Below are 17,814 nucleotides of genomic sequence, written 5' to 3' on the forward strand. Positions count from 1 at the left end.
GCGGGGCTGGCAGGAGAGAGAGGCAGCCCCCCTCCGCCCCAGCCTGCCCCCTTCCCTCCCCGGTGACTCACTCTCTTCCTGGGTGGGGCTGGCGGAGGAGGACCCGTCGCTCCGGATCAGCTCCGCGTTGCGGTTGCGGTGAGAGTTGCCCGCAAGACTCCGAAGTGGGGCGATTCGCGCCCCCCGGCCCGGACCCGGCTTTTCCCGCCCCTTGGGGGAGCCTTGAAACGCGCCCGAGCCGCGGAGCGGGGGGGATTTGTCCGTTTCTAACCCCCCCACCCCCGGAGCCAGCCCCGGGCCATGGCTGAGGAGCAGACGCAAGTGGAGCTGTTTGTCAAGGTAAGCGGGGGGCTCCCCAAACTCCGGAGCCGCTCCGCATTGACTCCTCTTCCGGGGAGAGCCCAGCCTGCCCCTCCCTTGTTCCCCAACGGGAGCCACAGGAGAGTGAAAGTCCGGGAAGAGGAGGGAGCCCCCCCGCCCGGGTCGGAGGCGGGGCTGGGCTGGGGAGGGGAGAAGGCAGGGAGCTGGTTTTTTGGGGGGAAAGGGGGGCTCTACTTCCCTCCTCCTTCCCCTGGAGTGGGGGGCTTCGTCTCCCTCCTTCTCTGCCTCCTTCCCACACCCCTTCCTCTCTTTGCCCTCCTCCTTTCTCCATCCCTTCCCCGTTCACACCTCTCCTGCCCCTTTCACACCCCCTTCCCTTGTTTTCACACCCCTCCTCTCTTTCACACCCCTTTCTCTTCGTTTCCCTCTTTTTCACTCCTCCTGTCTCTCTCCCTGGTCCTTCCCTCTTCACACCCACTTTCCCTTCTTTTCACACCGTTTTGCCCCCTTTCTTCTTTTTCACATCCCCTTTCTCTCCCCTCGCCTGGCTCAGGTTCTCTTTCCCTCCCTTCCCAGGGCCCCTTTTCGGCCCCTCCTTCCTTCCCTTCCCCCCTCCTCCCTTCCTTCCTCTGCCTCCTTCCCTCTTCCGTCCTCCTCCCGCTCTGCCTCGCTCCCCGTTTTCTCTCCCCTGCCTCTGGGCGGGTCCCGCCTTTCCGCCCCCCCCCACTCTTTTGCTCTTTCCTGGGGTCACTCAGGTCCGCCACGTTTGGGGAAGTGCCTTCAACGGACACGGGCCCACTCAGGCAGCCGGCCCCGAAATGCCGTGGCCCCTAGCTGGCCCCGGCCGGGTGGGACACCAGTATCCCACAGCTACCCACAGGGCCTGGCCCGGAGCCCTATAGATCACTCACAAAATCACACCACCGCTGTGTGAACTTATTGGGGGGGGGCAACATTTTTTTGGGGGGGGGCGTGTGTGAAAACTGCAGCATGGGTGACCCCGACGTGTCCCCCGAATTCGTGGCTGGTCAGACGAGCTTTGTGGCCTAGAAAAATTCAAAGCTTTTCGGTTGATTTGCTCTTTTTTTGGCGGGGGGAACTGACTTTGCGGCCTGCATCCTTCCTCTCCTGTGACGCCAAAAGGGTTGAAAACGAAACCCCTTCGTCAGCCAGGCGTTCGACCCGCAAGAAGCTTTGTCTGACCCCCTCCATTCATTCCCCCCCAACTCCACCGTTTCAAAATGACCCCGGGACTGAACAACCTGCTGCAGCCGCCCCGGCTCAGACCTAGCCCCGCTCTCAAATCTGCGTGTAGATCCCTGACAGACGTTTGCAAAGCGTGGCTTGGATGTAGCGGGCTCGGAGGAAGACGCTCTTACAGGACTGGCCTGGGGGGGAAAGTCAGACGGATAGAAGCTAAAGTTAGCACCGGATGCAAATACACACGGCCTCTTCTGGATCGCTTTCATTCCCTCGGCCGGCCGGTGTGTTTTGTTTCTCTCCGGCCTGGCCTACGCCCAGATCGAAAACCATACAGTGTCACTAGTCCTGATCCAGCCACTTGATCTAGCTTCTCGCTGTTGACTTCCACCCATTTATTCAGCACCTGGACTTCTGGAGTTTAATTTCCAGCCCCCGGAGAGGCAGAGAAAGGCCTAGATTTGAGGATCTTTGTGATCTAGCAGCGGCTTGATGCAGGCCTGGTGCTTCCCTGACTCGATTCCTGGGCAGATCTTTGAGAGAAACAGCCCGTCTTGAATTAAAACCGGAGAATCTACCACGTCCTTTAGTAAGTTGTCCCAATGCTTCATTCCCCTCCCAGTTAAAAAATTGCACCTTATTTCCCATCTGACTGGCTAGATCTGGATTCCCCCCGCATAGCACGTGAGGCCCTGGTCTGACCGCGCTTTCTCCTCGCTCTGACACAAACTGCTTTGAGACGCTTCGAAACTGATTGGAAATTGCCCCACATGCAGCTGAAGTGGGTGGATGCTGGCTTCCCCGGCCCACAAATATCTTAGAGCTTTGAAAAGTTGTACAGTCCTGAATCGAGAGAGAAAAGTGGCAATTTCCACCAGACGTGAATGAAAAAACCCAAACGTTTGGTCGGTTTGGGTCAATCGAAGTGTTGTCTTTGCTCTTTCAGTCTGATTAGCTTACGTGTCCCGATAAAAAGCCGATTTGAATCATAAAACCGGAATTTTTTTTGTTTTGTTTCGAACACGTAGCCACAAAACTTTTGGACAACTTTTGTCGGTGCTTTGGTTTTTTTGAGTCAGGCGATTTGTCAAAACTGACCCTGTTTTGTCAACGTTTTCAACAAAGTGACACTTTCTGACGCAAAAAGAGCTGTTGAAAAATCACGACTATAATGAAAGCTTGTAAATCCTGGATTAATCTTCCCTTGAGTGAGATGCTACTTGTGACTGGCTTGGGCCAAGAGATTTTCTCCATGAAACGTTTTTCATTGCAGGGGGAACACCCAGTTTCTCAGCACCAAAATTTCCTTTGTGAAAGTATCGATTTCAATGAACGTTTCTATTCCGAGGTGAAAAAGTCGGGGGAGAAAAGTCTGGCAAATGTTGACACATCCCGGGTTTTGCCATTCTTGGAATGAAAAGCTTCAGTTTTTGCTTGGAAACGACTTTTGGGTTGGAAGTTTGGAGTTTTAAAAAGATCCAGACTGAAATGAAACACTTTGAAATGAACCAAATGTTTTGATTGACGGGAAGCGGGGTTTTTTGGTCAGATTTCCGGGTCGTGTAAAATGTTGAGATTTTGGCTTTTCCTCCCAATTCGGGAATGAAAAATGTTCAAAGTCGCAAATTCGCACATGATTTGAAAGCTGTTTTGGGTCTAGTCTGAGGCTTCGGGTTGAAACGGCACAACTGATCAGCGGCTAATCCGGCCGCTCTGGGTATTTTGGGAGTTAATTTGTCCTGTGGACAATCTCTCTGAAGCTAGACTAAGCCTGGAGATGCTACCTCGAATGCAGCCAACTTGAATTAATTGTACATCCGGCTAAAAGACTAAACTCTCTCACGCAGGGTGACATGAACCATGACCAGGCCTTCTAAAGCATCCATGTTGGGGGCGGCCCTGGAGCACCTACATCTGTTCGAACACTGAAGCAAGTTCCCCATGTAAACAAGGCCTGTGTTGAGAAACTGGACTAAGCTAAACTGAAATAAAGCCGCTCTGAAACCAGCGTGCCCGGAGCAGGGTTTGAAACACCCGAAATTGGGGACATTTTAAAACCAGGATGGAAAAAAAAAATGATTTGGCGGGAACCATTTTTTGCCACCAGTTTGAAACATTTGATTTGGGGAAAAGTTCAAAGGAGGAAAACTTTTCAATTGGTTTGAAGATCCCCTGGGACAATCAAACTGGGGCTGCTTCTGTTTACACAGCCCAGGGCTCTGTCTCTTTCCTCGTCTGCTTCTCTCCCCTTCCCTCTTTCTCTGTCTGTCTTTTGTTCTGTCTCTCTCTGGCCGGTTTAACTGGGCCGTGCTTGGGTACGGGCTCAGTTAAACCGCCTCTCTCTTTCCCACTCCTCTTTTCTCTCCCTCTCCTTCTGATCCCCCTCCCTAGGAGGAAGCCCCCCCTCAAATCTCACCCTCGGGAGATCTTAATCCAAACTTTGTACGAGCTTTGAGCACTCCAGCAGTTGAGTAACGCAGCCACGGCCTTTCCTTCTGCTCCGCTTCATCTGCATCTCTTCTTTCTTTCTTTCTTTCTTTCTTTCTTTCTTTCTTTCTTTCTTTCTTTCTTTCTTTCTTTCTTTCTTTCTTTCTTTCTTTCTTTCTTTCTTTCTTTCAGTGTCTGCTCTGTTCCCCTCTTTCTATCTTTTTCTTCCTCTCTCTTGTGTGTGTGTGTGTGTGTCTGGATCAGGGTGGGGCAGGGACACAAAACAGGACTCCTGGGTTCTCTCCCCGGCAAGGGGAGGGGAGGGGAGTGGAGTGGGGTCTGGTGGTTACAGCAGGGGTCTCTGGGAGCCAGGACTCCTGGGTTCTATCCTCAGCTGTGCATAGTCCCTCCTGTGTCTGGCTTTCCTTCCCCCCTCCTTGTTTCCTGTGGTTTACCCCTGGAGCAGGTTCTCGGACCAGATTTTCTTTGTGTGTTTAAAATCCAAACAGGGCTGAGGGCTGGTTTCCCTGGGCTGGGCTCACCCACTCCCTGGGGTGCGGCGCCTGGAACTTCAAAGTGGCTGCAAATTAGTGTAACTTTAGTTCGGGTAGAACAGGACTCTGGTGTGGGAGGGGAGTGAGGTCTGCTGGGTTAGAGCAGGGGGGCTGGGAGCCAGGACTCCTGGGTTCTGTCCCTGGCACTGGGAGGGGAGTGGGGTCTAGTGGTTAGAGTGTGGGGGGGTCTTGGAGCCAGGACTCCTGAGTTCTCTCTCCAGTCATAGGAGGGGGGACCCTGGGCAAGTCACTTGACCACTCCCTGCCTCAGTTTCCCATCTGTTGAATGGGGATCCTTATTTCTCTCTGGTTTCTCTAGGTAGACAATAAACTCATCAGGACAGGGCCTGCCTCTCTCATTACCTGTCTGTGCAGCATCTGGTGTGGGGGGGGGCCAGGGCCCTGATTCTGGAGAGCCCCCTGCTGAGCCCCCCGCCCCACCCCCCGCAGCCCAGTGCCCCCTGCCGAACCCCCCGCCCCGCCCCCCGCAGCCCAGCGCCCCCTGCTGCCCCCACCCCGCTCCCCGCAGCAGATCCATGCCCGGGGCGGGGAGGGGGGAGTGAAATTAGAGGAAGGAACCATTTAACCCAAGGGGGTGGAGGAACGTGACTAAAAGCACCTCCTGGGGTGACATCACTGCAGGGAAGGAGGCGAGCGGGCCCCAACCACAGAGCAGTATAGAGCCTGCCTTGGGTTGACTCAATGTTTCCTGGCTATGTCTGGCTGGATTGCCCCTGGGAAGGGCGAGTCTCCCTATAAAACCCTCAGTGGGGCTGGTTTTAAAGGGACAGGCCCTGCATGTCCTTCTTTTGGACTGTGTCAGGCAGGGATGGGGCCCGCCAGCCCAGAGGAGGTGGAAATGGGGGTGCTGGGCGTTATCACAGGGCTCTGGTTGTTTGAAGACTGGTCGAGGGTGGATGCTGGGGCCTTGGACCCACGGGGGAGAGCAGGGAGGGGATAGTCAAAGGGGAATCGCTGCAGTTCTTTGCGGTGTAGGGCATATGACACACACTGAGCTCTACTGGTGCCCCTCACTCCCAGCCCGCAGCCCCTGCTAGCCTAGCCCAGCCCTTCCCCCCCCCCCCCCCCCCCCAGCTCTGCCGGTGCCCCTCACTCCCGACCCACAGCCCCTGCTACTCCCTGCCCAGCATTACAATTCCTCTTCTGGGACTTGGCTGGGGATGAATCGTTCCCAAAGCCACAGTGGCCTCCCACTGCCTGGCTCAAGGTAAACCCAGGCTGAGTCGGATCCCATCCCCCACTGCTTCCCCCACCCGCCCAGCCAGCTGGGCCCCCACCTTGGGGCTGGGTCGGAGCTGGAGGCCCCAAGATGGGGAAGGCCCTACATCCCATCCCTTATCCAGAGACAGGTAGTCGCTCAAAAAAATAGAACCCAGGAGTCCTGGCTCCCAGCCTCCCGTGCTCTAACCACTAGACCCCACACCCCTACCAGAGCTGGGGAGAGAACCCAGGCGTCCGGGTTCCCCCTGAGCCCTGCCTGTGTTTGCCAGCTGTAGCTGTTGTGGCAGGGAGGGGCGGGTGCGTCTCTGTAATAATCATCACTGGGCGTTGTGAGTTGGTTCTCCATGGCAACCCGTCATGCCTGTCACCTTGTGTGTGGGTGTGACCTGTTTCTACAGCAACTGGCTGTGGGTGTGGCCCAGTTGAGCAGGGCGGGGCCTTGTGTCACTGTAGCCACCTTTTGTGGGGGTAATTGTGTGTGTCAGGTTGCCAGGAGGAGTGGGGGTGGGCGGTCATCTCCATAGCAATGGGCTGTATCTGGTTGTCGGGTGTACCTGAGGGCACTGGTTGTGGGTTCTGGTAGAAAAGGCGGGTGTGAAGCAGCTGCCTAGCAACTGGCTCTGCCTGTCACCTGGCGGAGGGGGCTCGTTGCCGGGCATCTCCCTGGCAACTGGCTGGGGGCCTGGTGGGTGTTGGCAACGGGCAGCAGGATCTGGCTGGGCCCTGTGACCCCTGCATTGGGTATGTGTGTGTGGGGATTGGGGGCTGAAGGTATTCTGTGACCCCCTGAACTGGAGGGGGTGGGGGGTTTAACCCTTGGGTGCTGCCCACCAGCCAACTCCCTCCCCAACAGCCAGAGATGTGTGCCCCTCCTCCCGCCCCGAACCTCACACTCCTACCAGCCCCCAAAACTCCCTCCTCTCTGCCCCACCCCGCCCCTAGACCACCCCTGCTGCCCCATAGGCATCCCCTCCTCTCCTCCCCACCCCCTCCTGCCCCCAGACACCGCCACCTCCCTGCCCCCCATAGACACCCCTTCCTCTCTGCCCCCACCCCATCCCCTCCCACCCCCCATCTTCCCCCACTCTGTCCTCCCAAACACCCCCTACTTCTCACCCCTCTTGCCCCCCACAGACACCCCCTCCTTCCCTGACCCTATACACCTCCTCCTGCTCCCAGACACCCCCTCCTCCCCGCCCCCACACTCTGTTCCCCCTCACCCCACAGGCCCTTCCCTTTCCGGCTGCTCCCCCCGCCCCAACAGCCCCCAAGGCACTGGCAGGAGAGGGCATGTCAGTCAGGGACTCCCTGGACCCCCATGGGCTGCACCTCCCCCCGCCATATCCCTAGAGATCCAGTCCCCACCCCACCCCCATGGCACCGAGCAGGAGGGGGTGTGTGGGGGGGAGGAGCACAGCCCCTGCGGGAGCTGTGGGGGGCTATGGGGAGTTGCAAAAGGGGAGCCCTCTGCAGGGTCCCTATAGGGCAGGATTAGAGCACCATCTGGTGGTCGCGGCCGGTATTGCAGCCACACCCCCGTGTGGGGTCTGCATCGCGAGGGGGCGCCATCTGGTGGTCACGGCCGGTATTGCAGCCACACCCCCGTGTGGGGTCTGCATCGCGAGGGGGCGCAGGCCAAGGTTGGTGTTGCAGCGGGGCACCGACCAGGCATTATAGCTGTGGGCGCCCGCTGGTGGTGGCTGCCGGTAGTGCAGCCTGGACGACACGGGGTGGGGGGCAGCCCTGCCCCATGGAGGGGTGGGGGTCCGAGGCAGGACGGGGACGGGAAGGGGGAAGCTCTGGGGGTGGTGGGGCCGGGCACTGGGTGGTTGCTGAGCCCCCTCTGTTCTGTGGGCCAGGCCGGCAGTGATGGGGCCAAGATCGGGAACTGCCCCTTCTCCCAGCGGCTCTTCATGGTGCTTTGGCTCAAAGGCGTCACCTTCAACGTCACCACGGTGGACACAAAAAGGTGGGTGAGACGTGGTCCGTGCCCCTAATTCCCGACCCGCAGCCCCCTGCTAGCCCGGCCCTGCCCCCCAGCTCTGCCGGGGCCCCTCACTCCCGACCCACAGCCCCTGCTAGCCCGGCCCTGCCCCGCAGCCCTGCCGGGGCCCCTCACTCCCGACCCGCAGCCCCCTGCTAGCCCGGCCCTGCCCCGCAGCCCTGCCGGTGCCCCTCACTCCCGACCCGCAGCCCCCTGCTAGCCCGGCCCTGCCCCCCAGCCCTGCCGGGGCCCCTCACTCCCGACCCGCAGCCCCCTGCTAGCCCGGCCCTGCCCCCCAGCCCTGCCGGGGCCCCTCACTCCCGACCCGCAGCCCCCTGCTAGCCCGGCCCTGCCCCCCAGCCCTGCCGGTGCCCCTCACTCCCGACCCGCAGCCCCTGCTATCGCAGCCCTGCCCCCCAGCCCTGCCGGTGCCCCTCACTCCCGACCCGCAGCCCCCTGCTAGCCCAGCCCTGCCCCCCAGCTCTGCCGGGGCCACTCACTCCCGACCCGCAGCCCCCTGCTAGCCCAGCCCTGCCCCCCAGCCCTGCCAGTGCCCCTCACTCCCGACCCGCAGCCCCCTGCTAGCCCAGCCCTGCCCCCCAGCCCTGCCAGTGCCCCTCACTCCCGACCCGCAGCCCCCTGCTAGCCCAGCCCTGCCCCCCAGCCCTGCCGGGGCCCCTCACTCCCGGCCCGCAGCCCCCTGCTAGCCCAGCCCAGCCCCCCAGCTCTGCCGGTGCCCCTCACTCCCGACCCGCAGCCCCCTGCTAGCCCAGCCCTGCCCCCCAGCCCTGCCGGTGCCCCTCACTCCCGACCCGCAGCCCCCTGCTAGCCCGGCCCTGCCCCCCAGCCCTGCCGGTGCCCCTCACTCCCGACCCGCAGCCCCTGCTATCGCAGCCCTGCCCCCCAGCCCTGCCGGTGCCCCTCACTCCCGACCCGCAGCCCCCTGCTAGCCCAGCCCTGCCCCCCAGCTCTGCCGGGGCCCCTCACTCCCGACCCGCAGCCCCCTGCTAGCCCAGCCCTGCCCCCCAGCCCTGCCAGTGCCCCTCACTCCCGACCCGCAGCCCCCTGCTAGCCCAGCCCTGCTCCCCAGCCCTGCCAGTGCCCCTCACTCCCGACCCGCAGCCCCCTGCTAGCCCAGCCCTGCTCCCCAGCCCTGCCGGTGCCCCTCACTCCCGACCCGCAGCCCCCTGCTAGCCCAGCCCTGCCCCCCAGCTCTGCCGGGGCCCCTCACTCCCGACCCGCAGCCCCCTGCTAGCCCAGCCCTGCCCCCCAGCCCTGCCGGTGCCCCTCACTCCCGACCCGCAGCCCCCTGCTAGCCCGGCCCTGCCCCCCAGCCCTGCCGGTGCCCCTCACTCTCGACCCGCAGCCCCTGCTATCCCAGCCCTGCCCCCCAGCCCTGCCGGTGCCCCTCACTCCCGACCTGCAGCCCCCGTCTCTCATTGCAGGAGGACTGACACCGTTCAGAAGCTTTGCCCGGGTGGGCAGCTCCCCTTCCTGATGTACGGGACCGAGGTCCGTACCGACACCAACAAGATCGAGGAGTTCCTGGAGGAGGTGCTCTGCCCCCCCAAGTATGTGCCAAGGAGCCAGTCCGGCATGGCAGGGAGCATGTGCGGGGCAAGTCAGGGTACCACTCTGGATGGGACCACTGTCATGTGGCAGGGAGTTCCACTGGCCACCGGGGAAGCAACAATCCCCACGCCTGGTGGGTAGCTCCGCTCACCGGTTCGCTGAAATGGGGGGATCTGAGAACTCTGGGGAGGGGCTTTCTGGGGTGGGGGAGGGGTGTGTTTACTGTATTTTTGGGAGCGGGGGAGCTGGCTCCTCTAGGTGTGGGGGTCACTAGGGAGGGGTATCGGGGCAGGTTCCGGAGACTGGAGGGGAGGGGTGTGTGTGTGTGGGGGGGGCTGGTGTGTGTGAGGAGGGGGCGTCTGGGGGGTGGATAATAAAGGAGGGGGGACCCCACGTGCCTGCATCTCTCACTGCCCCCCCAGGTACCCCAGGTTGGCCGCCCGTAACCCCGAGTCCAACACGGCCGGGCTCGACATCTTCGCCAAGTTCTCCGCCTACATCAAGAACTCGAACCCGGCGCAGGACCCCGGTGAGCGGGGGAGGGGGGATCCCTGGGGCAGGGGAAGGGGAATCCGCCTGGGGGAGGGGGCGGGGAAACCCCTCACTTCTCATTGGCTGCCCCAGGTCGCTCTCTGTCTTTCCATTGGCTGCCTCCTGGGCAAACCTTCACTGTCCCCCATCTCCTCCTTGTTTTCATTGGCTGCCCTTCTGTCTCCACTTTGTTCCCATTGGCTGCCTCTCAGTCAAACCTTCCCCCCCTATTCCCATTGGCTGGCTCTCTGCCACTGCTTATCTCTCTCTTGTTCTCATTGGCTCTTTCTCTTGGCTGCCCCTTGTCATTGGTCGGTCCCTCTGTCTCTCTTCCCCTCAATCTCATTGGCCACCCCACATCATCCCCTGCTTCTCATTGGCTCCCTCTCTTGGCGGCATCTGTCTCCTCTCGGTTCTGATTGATTGTGTCCCTTTGCCATCTTCTCTCCCCTTGGTTCTGATTGGTTCCAGCTCTTAGTCACTCTGTCCTCTCATTGGCTGCCCCTTGTTCTAATTGGCTCCTTCCTCGTTCTGATTGGCTCCTTCTCACTGTTGCCACAATCCTTCTGTCGTCTCTCATTGGTTGCTCCTGTCTCCCTTTTGGTTCTCATTGCCTGCCGCTGTCTGCCATTGGATCTCCCTGATCTTGCTTTGATTTTCATTGGCTGCCTCCTTTACCCACTCTTCTGTTTGGTGCCCCCCTCATCTGCACTAGATTCTCATTGGCTACGTCCCTGGCCTTCCCGGTTACCTTCTCCTCTGACTGGCTGCCTCCGATCTCACCTTGATGCTCACTGGCTGGCTCCCATCTTCCCTGGGTTTTGATTGGTTGCCTCTCTTCTCCCGTGAGCTTCTCCCCCTTTTGATTGGCTGCCTCATATCGCCTTATTGATTCTCATTGGCTTCCCCCCCTTCACCCTCTCGTGACTGGCTGGATGCCACGCCCTGGGTTCCCATTGGCTGCCCTTCTGACTGCCCCATTCATAGAATCATAGAATATCAGGGTTGGAAGGGACCCCAGAAGGTCATCTAGTCCAACCCCCTGCTCAAAGCAGAACCAATTCCCAGTTTAATCATCCCAGCCAGGGCTTTGTCAAGCCTGACCTTAAAAACCTCTAAGGAAGGAGATTCTACCACCTCCCTAGGTAACGCATTCCAGTGTTTCACCACCCTCATAGTGAAAAAGTTTTTCCTAATATCCAACCTAAACCTCCCCCACTGCAACTTGAGACCATTACTCCTCGTTCTGTCATCTGCTACCATTGAGAACAGTCTAGAGCCATCCTCTTTGGAACCCCCTTTCAGGTAGTTGAAAGCAGCTATCAAATCCCCCCTCATTCTTCTCTTCCGAGATTAAACAATCCCAGCTCCCTCAGCCTCTCCTCATAACTCATGTGTTCCAGTCCCCTAATCATTTTTGCTGCCCTTTGCTGGACTCTCTCCAATTTATCCACATCCTTCTTGTAGTGCGGGGCCCAAAACTGGACACAGTACTCCAGATGAGGCCTCACCAATGTCGAATAGAGGGGAACGATCACGTCCCTCGATCTGCTCGCTATGCCCCTACTTATACATCCCAAAATGCCATTGGCCTTCTTGGCAACAAGGGCACACTGCTGACTCATATCCAGCTTCTCGTCCACTGTCACCCCTAGGTCCTTTTCTGCAGAACTGCTGCCTAGCCATTTGGTCCCTAGTCTGTAGCTGTGCATTGGGTTCTTCCGTCCTAAGTGCAGGACTCTGCACTTGTCCTTGTTGAACCTCATCAGATTTCTTTTGGCCCAATCCTCCAATTTGTCTAGGTCCCTCTGTATCCTATCCCTACCCTCCAGCGTGTCTACCTCTCCTCCCAGTTTAGTATCATCGTTCCGATGACCGTCCCTTCTGATTGGCTGTCCTCGGTCTCGGTTCTGTTCTCATTGGCCGCCTCTCCCTTTCTCTTTCTGCCCCGCTTCCTTCACCCTCTCTTCTGATTGGCTGTCCTCCATCTCCCTGGATTCCCATTGGCTGCCTTTCTGTCTGCCCCATGCCGATGACCGTCCCTTCTGATTGGCTGTCCTCGGTCTCGGTTCTATTCTCATTGGCCGCCTCTCCCTTTCTCTTTCTGCCCCGCTTCCTTCACCCTCTCTTCTGATTGGCTGTCCTCCATCTCCCTGGATTCCCATTGGCTGCCTTTCTGTCTGCCCCATGCCGATGACCGTCCCTTCTGATTGGCTGTCCTCGGTCTCGGTTCTATTCTCATTGGCCGCCTCTCCCTTTCTCTTTCTGCCCCGCTTCCTTCACCCTCTCTTCTGATTGGCTGTCCTCCATCTCCCTGGATTCCCATTGGCTGCCTTTCTGTCTGCCCCATGCCGATGACCGTCCCTTCTGATTGGCTGTCCTCCATCTGCTGACGAGTCTCTCTCCCTCCCCGCCCAGCCCTGGAGAAGGGGCTGCTGAAGGCGCTCAAGGTGCTGGACAATTACCTGATGGCGCCGCTGCCGGACGAGGTGGACGAGACGAGCGCCGAGGACGAGACCCGCTCCAGCCGCAAGTTCCTGGACGGGGACGAGCTGACGCTGGCCGACTGCAACCTGCTGCCCAAGCTGCACGTCGTCCAGGTGGGGGCGCAGGACCGGGGCTGGCCACCAGGGGGCGCCGCTGCCCGCCGCAGCCGGCACTAGGGGGCGCTGTGCTGCGGGGTGGGGTGGGCGGGTCTCCCCTGGGCTGGCCCCAGGGCCACGCACAGTCGCTCGAGATCTGGGGCTGGTTTTCGGCCTCGCCCGCTCTGCGTCCGGCGGTGTCGACGGCTCCGGCTGGGACGGATCTTTACTCCCCCCGGCGCTCAGGCCATGGGTTTAGCTATAGGGCCGCGGGGCATGGATCTGACTGTGGGTCTATGGATCTAGCTGTAGGAGCATGGGTCAGGCTGTGGAGCTGTGGGGTCACGGGGCTGGCCGTGGGTTGGGCCATGGGGCCATGAATCTAGCTGCGGGGCCATGGGTTTATCTATAGGGCCATAGGTCAGGCCATGGAGTTGTGGGGCCGTGGATCTCGCTGTAGGGCTGTGGGTCAGGCCATGGAGCTGTAGGGCTGGCCATGGGTCAGGCCGTGGGGCCATGGATCTAGTTGTGGGGCCGTGGGTCGGGCTGTGGGGCCGTAGGTCAGGCTGCAGGTCAGTCAGGCCATGAGTCAGGCCGTGGGGCCATGGATCTAGTTGTGAGGCCGTGGAGCTGCGGGGCCGTGGGTCGGGTGACCCCGGCTGTGACCCCCCCTGTGCCCCCCAGGTGGTGTGTAAGAAGTATCGGGGATTCACCATCCCGGAGGCGCTGCAGGGCATCCACCGGTACCTGCGACATGCCTACGCCCGTGAGGAGTTCGCCAGCACCTGCCCCGACGCTGAGGAGATCGAACTGGCCTACGAGACGGTGGCCAAAACCCTGAAATAGCCCCGGGGACCCGGCGGGGCCCCACCCCAGCATGGGGGCTGCCAAGCCCGGAGGAGGGAGGGGGGCTGATTTCGGGGGGAGGGGGTGTCTGTATTCAGTTCGGGTGGGGGCAGGGGGAGGGATTCACGCTGAAATATGAAACCCATTAAATAACCTTTTAAAACTCCCCTTGGTGAAGTCCTGAGAGTCGGGGGGAGGCGATGGGACCCCGGTGTCCGGGGGGGCAGCACAGGGCCCTCACCCCTAGGCGGCTGGAGACGGGGATGAGGAATGGGACCCCGGCATCCGGGACGGCAGCGCAGGGCTCCGCTTCCCTCCCAGAGCCTGTGTTGGGGGGAGAGACCAGGACCAGCGCAGGGGGTAGGAATCTTGGAGCGGTTGGGGGGGCAGTTTTGGGGTCGGCTTCAGAGGTTCTGATTGGTTGGCAGCAGTCACATGGCTCGAGGTCGCTGGACACTTCGATGCCCCACCTGGCTAGCACAAGGAGGTGGGGCAGAGCCACCAGGGGGGGGCCTTGAAACCATCACTAACTTGATCCCACTCACCCCACCAATTCCAATACTCTGTAACCCCCCCCCGTTTCACACCCTCCTCCAATCAGTCCCCCCCAGGGGGCGGCTTTTAACTCTTTATTTCCCAAGCATAATTGGGTGGGTGTAGGGGGGCACAGATCTTGAGAGGACCGAGTCAGAGTCTTGGAGGGGGCATCTCGGAGCTTTCAGTGTGGGGGACAGAGCGGGAAGAGGAGGGTTCCCGGCTGCCCCAGGTGCTGTGGTGTGGGGTGGGAGGAGGGAGGGGTCTCTCAATGAATTTTGGAGGGGGCAGAACCCCTGGCAGTGGGGCTGAGAAGGAGCTGGGATGGTGTGGGGGCAGGGTGTGGGGGTTAGAGAGAAGGTCTCGGAGCTGCTGGAGGACGGGAGGGGTCCCAGGGCTGGGCTGGGGGGCTCTAGGGGGGCTCTGAGAGCTGGGTCAGGGACCTAGGCCCCGGGCAGGGGCTCTGTGGGGGGGTCTGAGAGCAGCAGGGTGAGGGGCAGGGCGATCCCCAGTACCCCCCAGGCTGGGCGAGCCCCTCCGTTGCAGAGGTCTCTGGAGCAGCAGGCTGTGGAGTCAGTAAAATTGGCCCCCAGCAGCCAGCGCGTCCCCCGGGCCCCGCAGAGCTTGGCCTCCCCACAGCTCTTCTCATAGACGACCAGCTCCAGGGCAGCTGGGGGGCAGGGGAGGGAGGGCGTGAGATGGAGACCGAGTGCAGCCCCTGCCCCTTCCCACCCCCTGCGGCCAGGGATCCCACTGCTGACACCATCAACCTGACCCAGTAACCCCGGCTCAGCCCGCTGAGCCCGTCTGCCCCGGTCGCCTGGCTCCCTGCTGCACTGCTGAAATCCAGTAGCAGGGAGTTCCACAGGCACCACTGTGTCCCGCTCCCCCTGGCACGAAGACTGGCCTCTGGGTCCCACGGCGACCGAGGTGAGGCAGCGCTGCGTCGGGGCGCAGGGGGTGGGGAACAGGCAGGTGTAGCAGCACAAGGCCTCCCCTAGAGGGGAGGGGGCGAAGGAGAGAACCCAGGCGTGTGGGCGGGGGAACAGGACCAGGTGTCTGGTCCCTGAGGAGGGGCTGCAATTGGCCAGAGTGACCACCAGGGGGCAGCGCAACCCACATGAAAGGGAGCGGCCCTGAGAGCATGTGACTAAAGAAACCATTAATGGGACTGGAAGGTGCCCCTCACTCCCGACCCGCAGCCCCCTGCTAGGCCAGCCCTGCTGGTGCCCCTCACTCCCGACCCGCAGCCCCTTGCCCCCCCAGCCCTGCCGGTGCCCCTCACTCCCGACCCGCAGCCCCTTGCCCCCCCAGCCCTGCCGGTGCCCCTCACTCCCGACCCGCAGCCCCCTGCTATCCCAGCCCTGCCGGTGCCCCTCACTCCCGACCCACAGCCCCTTGCCCCCCCAGCCCTGCTGGTGCCCCTCACTCCCGACCCGCAGCCCCTTGTCCCCACAGCCCTGCCGGTGCCCCTCACTCCCGACCCGCAGCCCCCTGCTAGGCCAGCCCTGCTGGTGCCCCTCACTCCCGACCCGCAGCCCCTTGCCCCCCCAGCCCTGCCGGTGCCCCTCACTCCCGACCCGCAGCCCCTTGCCCCCCCAGCCCTGCCGGTGCCCCTCACTCCCAACCCGCAGCCCCCTGCTAGGCCAGCCCTGCTGGTGCCCCTCACTCCCGACCCGCAGCCCCTTGCCCCCCCAGCCCTGCCGGTGCTCCTCACTCCCGACCCGCAGCCCCTTGCCCCCCCAGCCCTGCCGGTGCCCCTCACTCCCGACCCGCAGCCCCTTGCCCCCCCAGCCCTGCCGGTGCCCCTCACTCCCGACCCGCAGCCCCCTGCTAGGCCAGCCCTGCTGGTGCCCCTCACTCCCGACCCGCAGCCCCTTGCCCCCCCAGCCCTGCCGGTGCCCCTCACTCCCGACCCGCAGCCCCTTGCCCCCCCAGCCCTGCCGGTGCCCCTCACTCCCGACCCGCAGCCCCCTGCTAGGCCAGCCCTGCTGGTGCCCCTCACTCCCGACCCGCAGCCCCTTGCCCCCCCAGCCCTGCCGGTGCCCCTCACTCCCGACCCGCAGCCCCTTGCCCCCCCGAGCCCTGCCGGTGCCCCTCACTCCCGACCCCGCAGCCCCTGCTACCCCAGCCCTGCCGGTGCCCCTCACTCCCGACCCGCAGCCCCCTGCTAGCCCAGCCCTGCCCCCCCAGCTCTGCTGGAGCCCCTCACTCCCGACTCACAGCCCCCCCACTGAGTTTTCCTGAGATGTCCAGAGCTTGAAAATTCTTTTTCCTTTTCCCTCCTGACAGTCACGGGGGCGGGGGCCGGGGGGGTCCCATCTGCTGAGCCGGAAATTAGCAGAGGAAGGCGAGTCAGAGATGAGCTATTTCCCCTTGGGGGGGGGGGGCAGGTTGAAGGAAGCATGAAGCGGGGGAGGGACTGTTCATCCATTTATCACCCTACAGGAAAAGGGGCCCCATGGGGATTTCTTGCCAGGGGAACCCCCATCCCCAAAGATATTGCCCCTCCCCCACTGAAACTCCTGTTCCCCTCCCCGCCCCCAGTGCCCCTCATTCCCAACCCGCAGCCCCCTGCTAGCCCAGCCCTGGGGTCCCCCTGACGTTTAGGGCTGTGGGTGTCCCCTCCTGGTTCCAGTGGCCCCCCTCCCCAGAAGAGATACAATCTGTCTCTCCCCTGCCACATGTAGGTGCCCAAGGACATGGGAGGAGGTGGGGGGGATCCCGCCGTGGTTTGCTCAGACATAGCCCGGGGGGGGGGGGGGGATTTTCCATCCCAGCTGTCCCTGAGTGTGGCTGTCTGGACCCGGGTGCGCTTCCTGTGTAACCCCGAGAGGCCAGGGCGGCCCTGCCTCGGGCAAGGGGGCAGACGGGGGGGGGCCCTGCCCTTGGGGGGGGGTCTCTCTGAATGAGCCCTCGCTGCAGCACAGAGCCCCCTAGTGCCACCCTGGGGCATGGGCACCAGCACTGACGGCCAGGAGAGCGCCCCCCACCCCCACTCCCTGCAGGCCAGCGCCCCCTAGCGCTGCCCTTTGCACAGCCTGGGGGCACAGAGCCTGTTGTCTCAGAACAGCTGGGCTGGCAGGGGGCTGGGGATCGGGAGCGAGGGGCACCGGCAGGGCTCGGGGGGCAGGGCTGGGCTGGCAGGGGGCTGGGGGTCGGGAGCGAGGGGCACCGGTGGAGCTGGGGGGGGCAGGGATGGGCTGGCAGGAGCTGCGGGTCGGGAGTGAGGGGCACCGGCGGAGTTTCGGGGGGCAGGGCTGGGCTACCAGGGGCTGTGGGTCAGGAGTGAGGGGCACCGGCAGGGGTGGGGGGGCAGAGCTGGGCTGGCAGGGGGCTGGGGGTCGGGAGCAAGGGGCACTGGCGGACCGGGGGGGGGGCAGGGCTGGGCTGGCAGGAGCTGTGGGTCGGGAGTGAGGGGCACCGGCAGGAGTGGGGGGGCAGAGCTGGGCTGGCAGGGGGCCGTGGGTCGGGAGTGATGGGCACCGGCAGAGCCAGGGGCCATGTTTGGTGATTTTCTCCTGTGTGTTTCGGCTCGGGCAGCAGGGCCCGGTGGGTGGGTGCGTGGGGTTACATGGGGGGTGTGATCCCACCCCCCAAGCTGGTGTGATGACCAGCCACGCCCCCCGGGGGCAGAGCGTTAATACCTCTGCTAAGCCCTGGCGCTGAGCTGGGTCTAAATGACCCTGGGGGCGGGGGCGGGGTGTAAGGGTCCCTTCTGCCCCCTGCTGGCGGGGATGAGACCTGCAGCGTGGGGGGCGGGGCCTCGGCCCCCAACCTGCCTCACACCCACAACCCAGGGCCCCCCAGGTCCGTGTATCTCACTCTGCCCCCCGCAGCGTGACACCGACAGACGGGATGGGGCTCCCACGGGCCCCTTGCCGCTGGGACCATCCCACAGTCTCCCGCTTCCCCCCCGGCTGGAGACTCCCCCTCGACACATGAGGCCCAGCGCTGTGCCCCGGAGCCCCCCTCCCAGCATAGCCAGGAGGTGAACAGACACCCCCCCCAGAGACAGCCG

The 17,814-nt window shown here is 62.5% G+C and overlaps 1 protein-coding gene across 2 annotated transcripts in view; it reads left to right on the top strand.

Annotated features, from left to right (window-relative positions):
- CLIC1 (chloride intracellular channel 1) overlaps positions 1-13,334 on the top strand; it is a 19,252-nt gene extending 5,918 nt beyond the window's left edge. Inside the window, exons 1-6 of one of the 2 annotated variants that reach the window (XM_073311853.2) lie at positions 136-339; positions 7,604-7,713; positions 9,174-9,299; positions 9,723-9,829; positions 12,250-12,431; positions 13,098-13,333. In XM_073311853.2, the coding sequence (XP_073167954.1) occupies positions 301-339; positions 7,604-7,713; positions 9,174-9,299; positions 9,723-9,829; positions 12,250-12,431; positions 13,098-13,259 (726 nt within the window). In that variant the 5' untranslated portion in view covers positions 136-300 and the 3' untranslated portion in view covers positions 13,260-13,333. Of the gene's footprint in view, positions 1-135; positions 340-7,603; positions 7,714-9,173; positions 9,300-9,722; positions 9,830-12,249; positions 12,432-13,097 lie in introns of those variants that run through there. The other variant, XM_073311854.2, reaches the window with a different exon arrangement.
- Positions 13,335-17,814: the final 4,480 nt, after the last annotated feature.

This window comes from Lepidochelys kempii, chromosome 14 (assembly GCF_965140285.1).
Source record: "Lepidochelys kempii isolate rLepKem1 chromosome 14, rLepKem1.hap1, whole genome shotgun sequence".
Taxonomy (NCBI): domain Eukaryota; kingdom Metazoa; phylum Chordata; order Testudines; family Cheloniidae; genus Lepidochelys; species Lepidochelys kempii.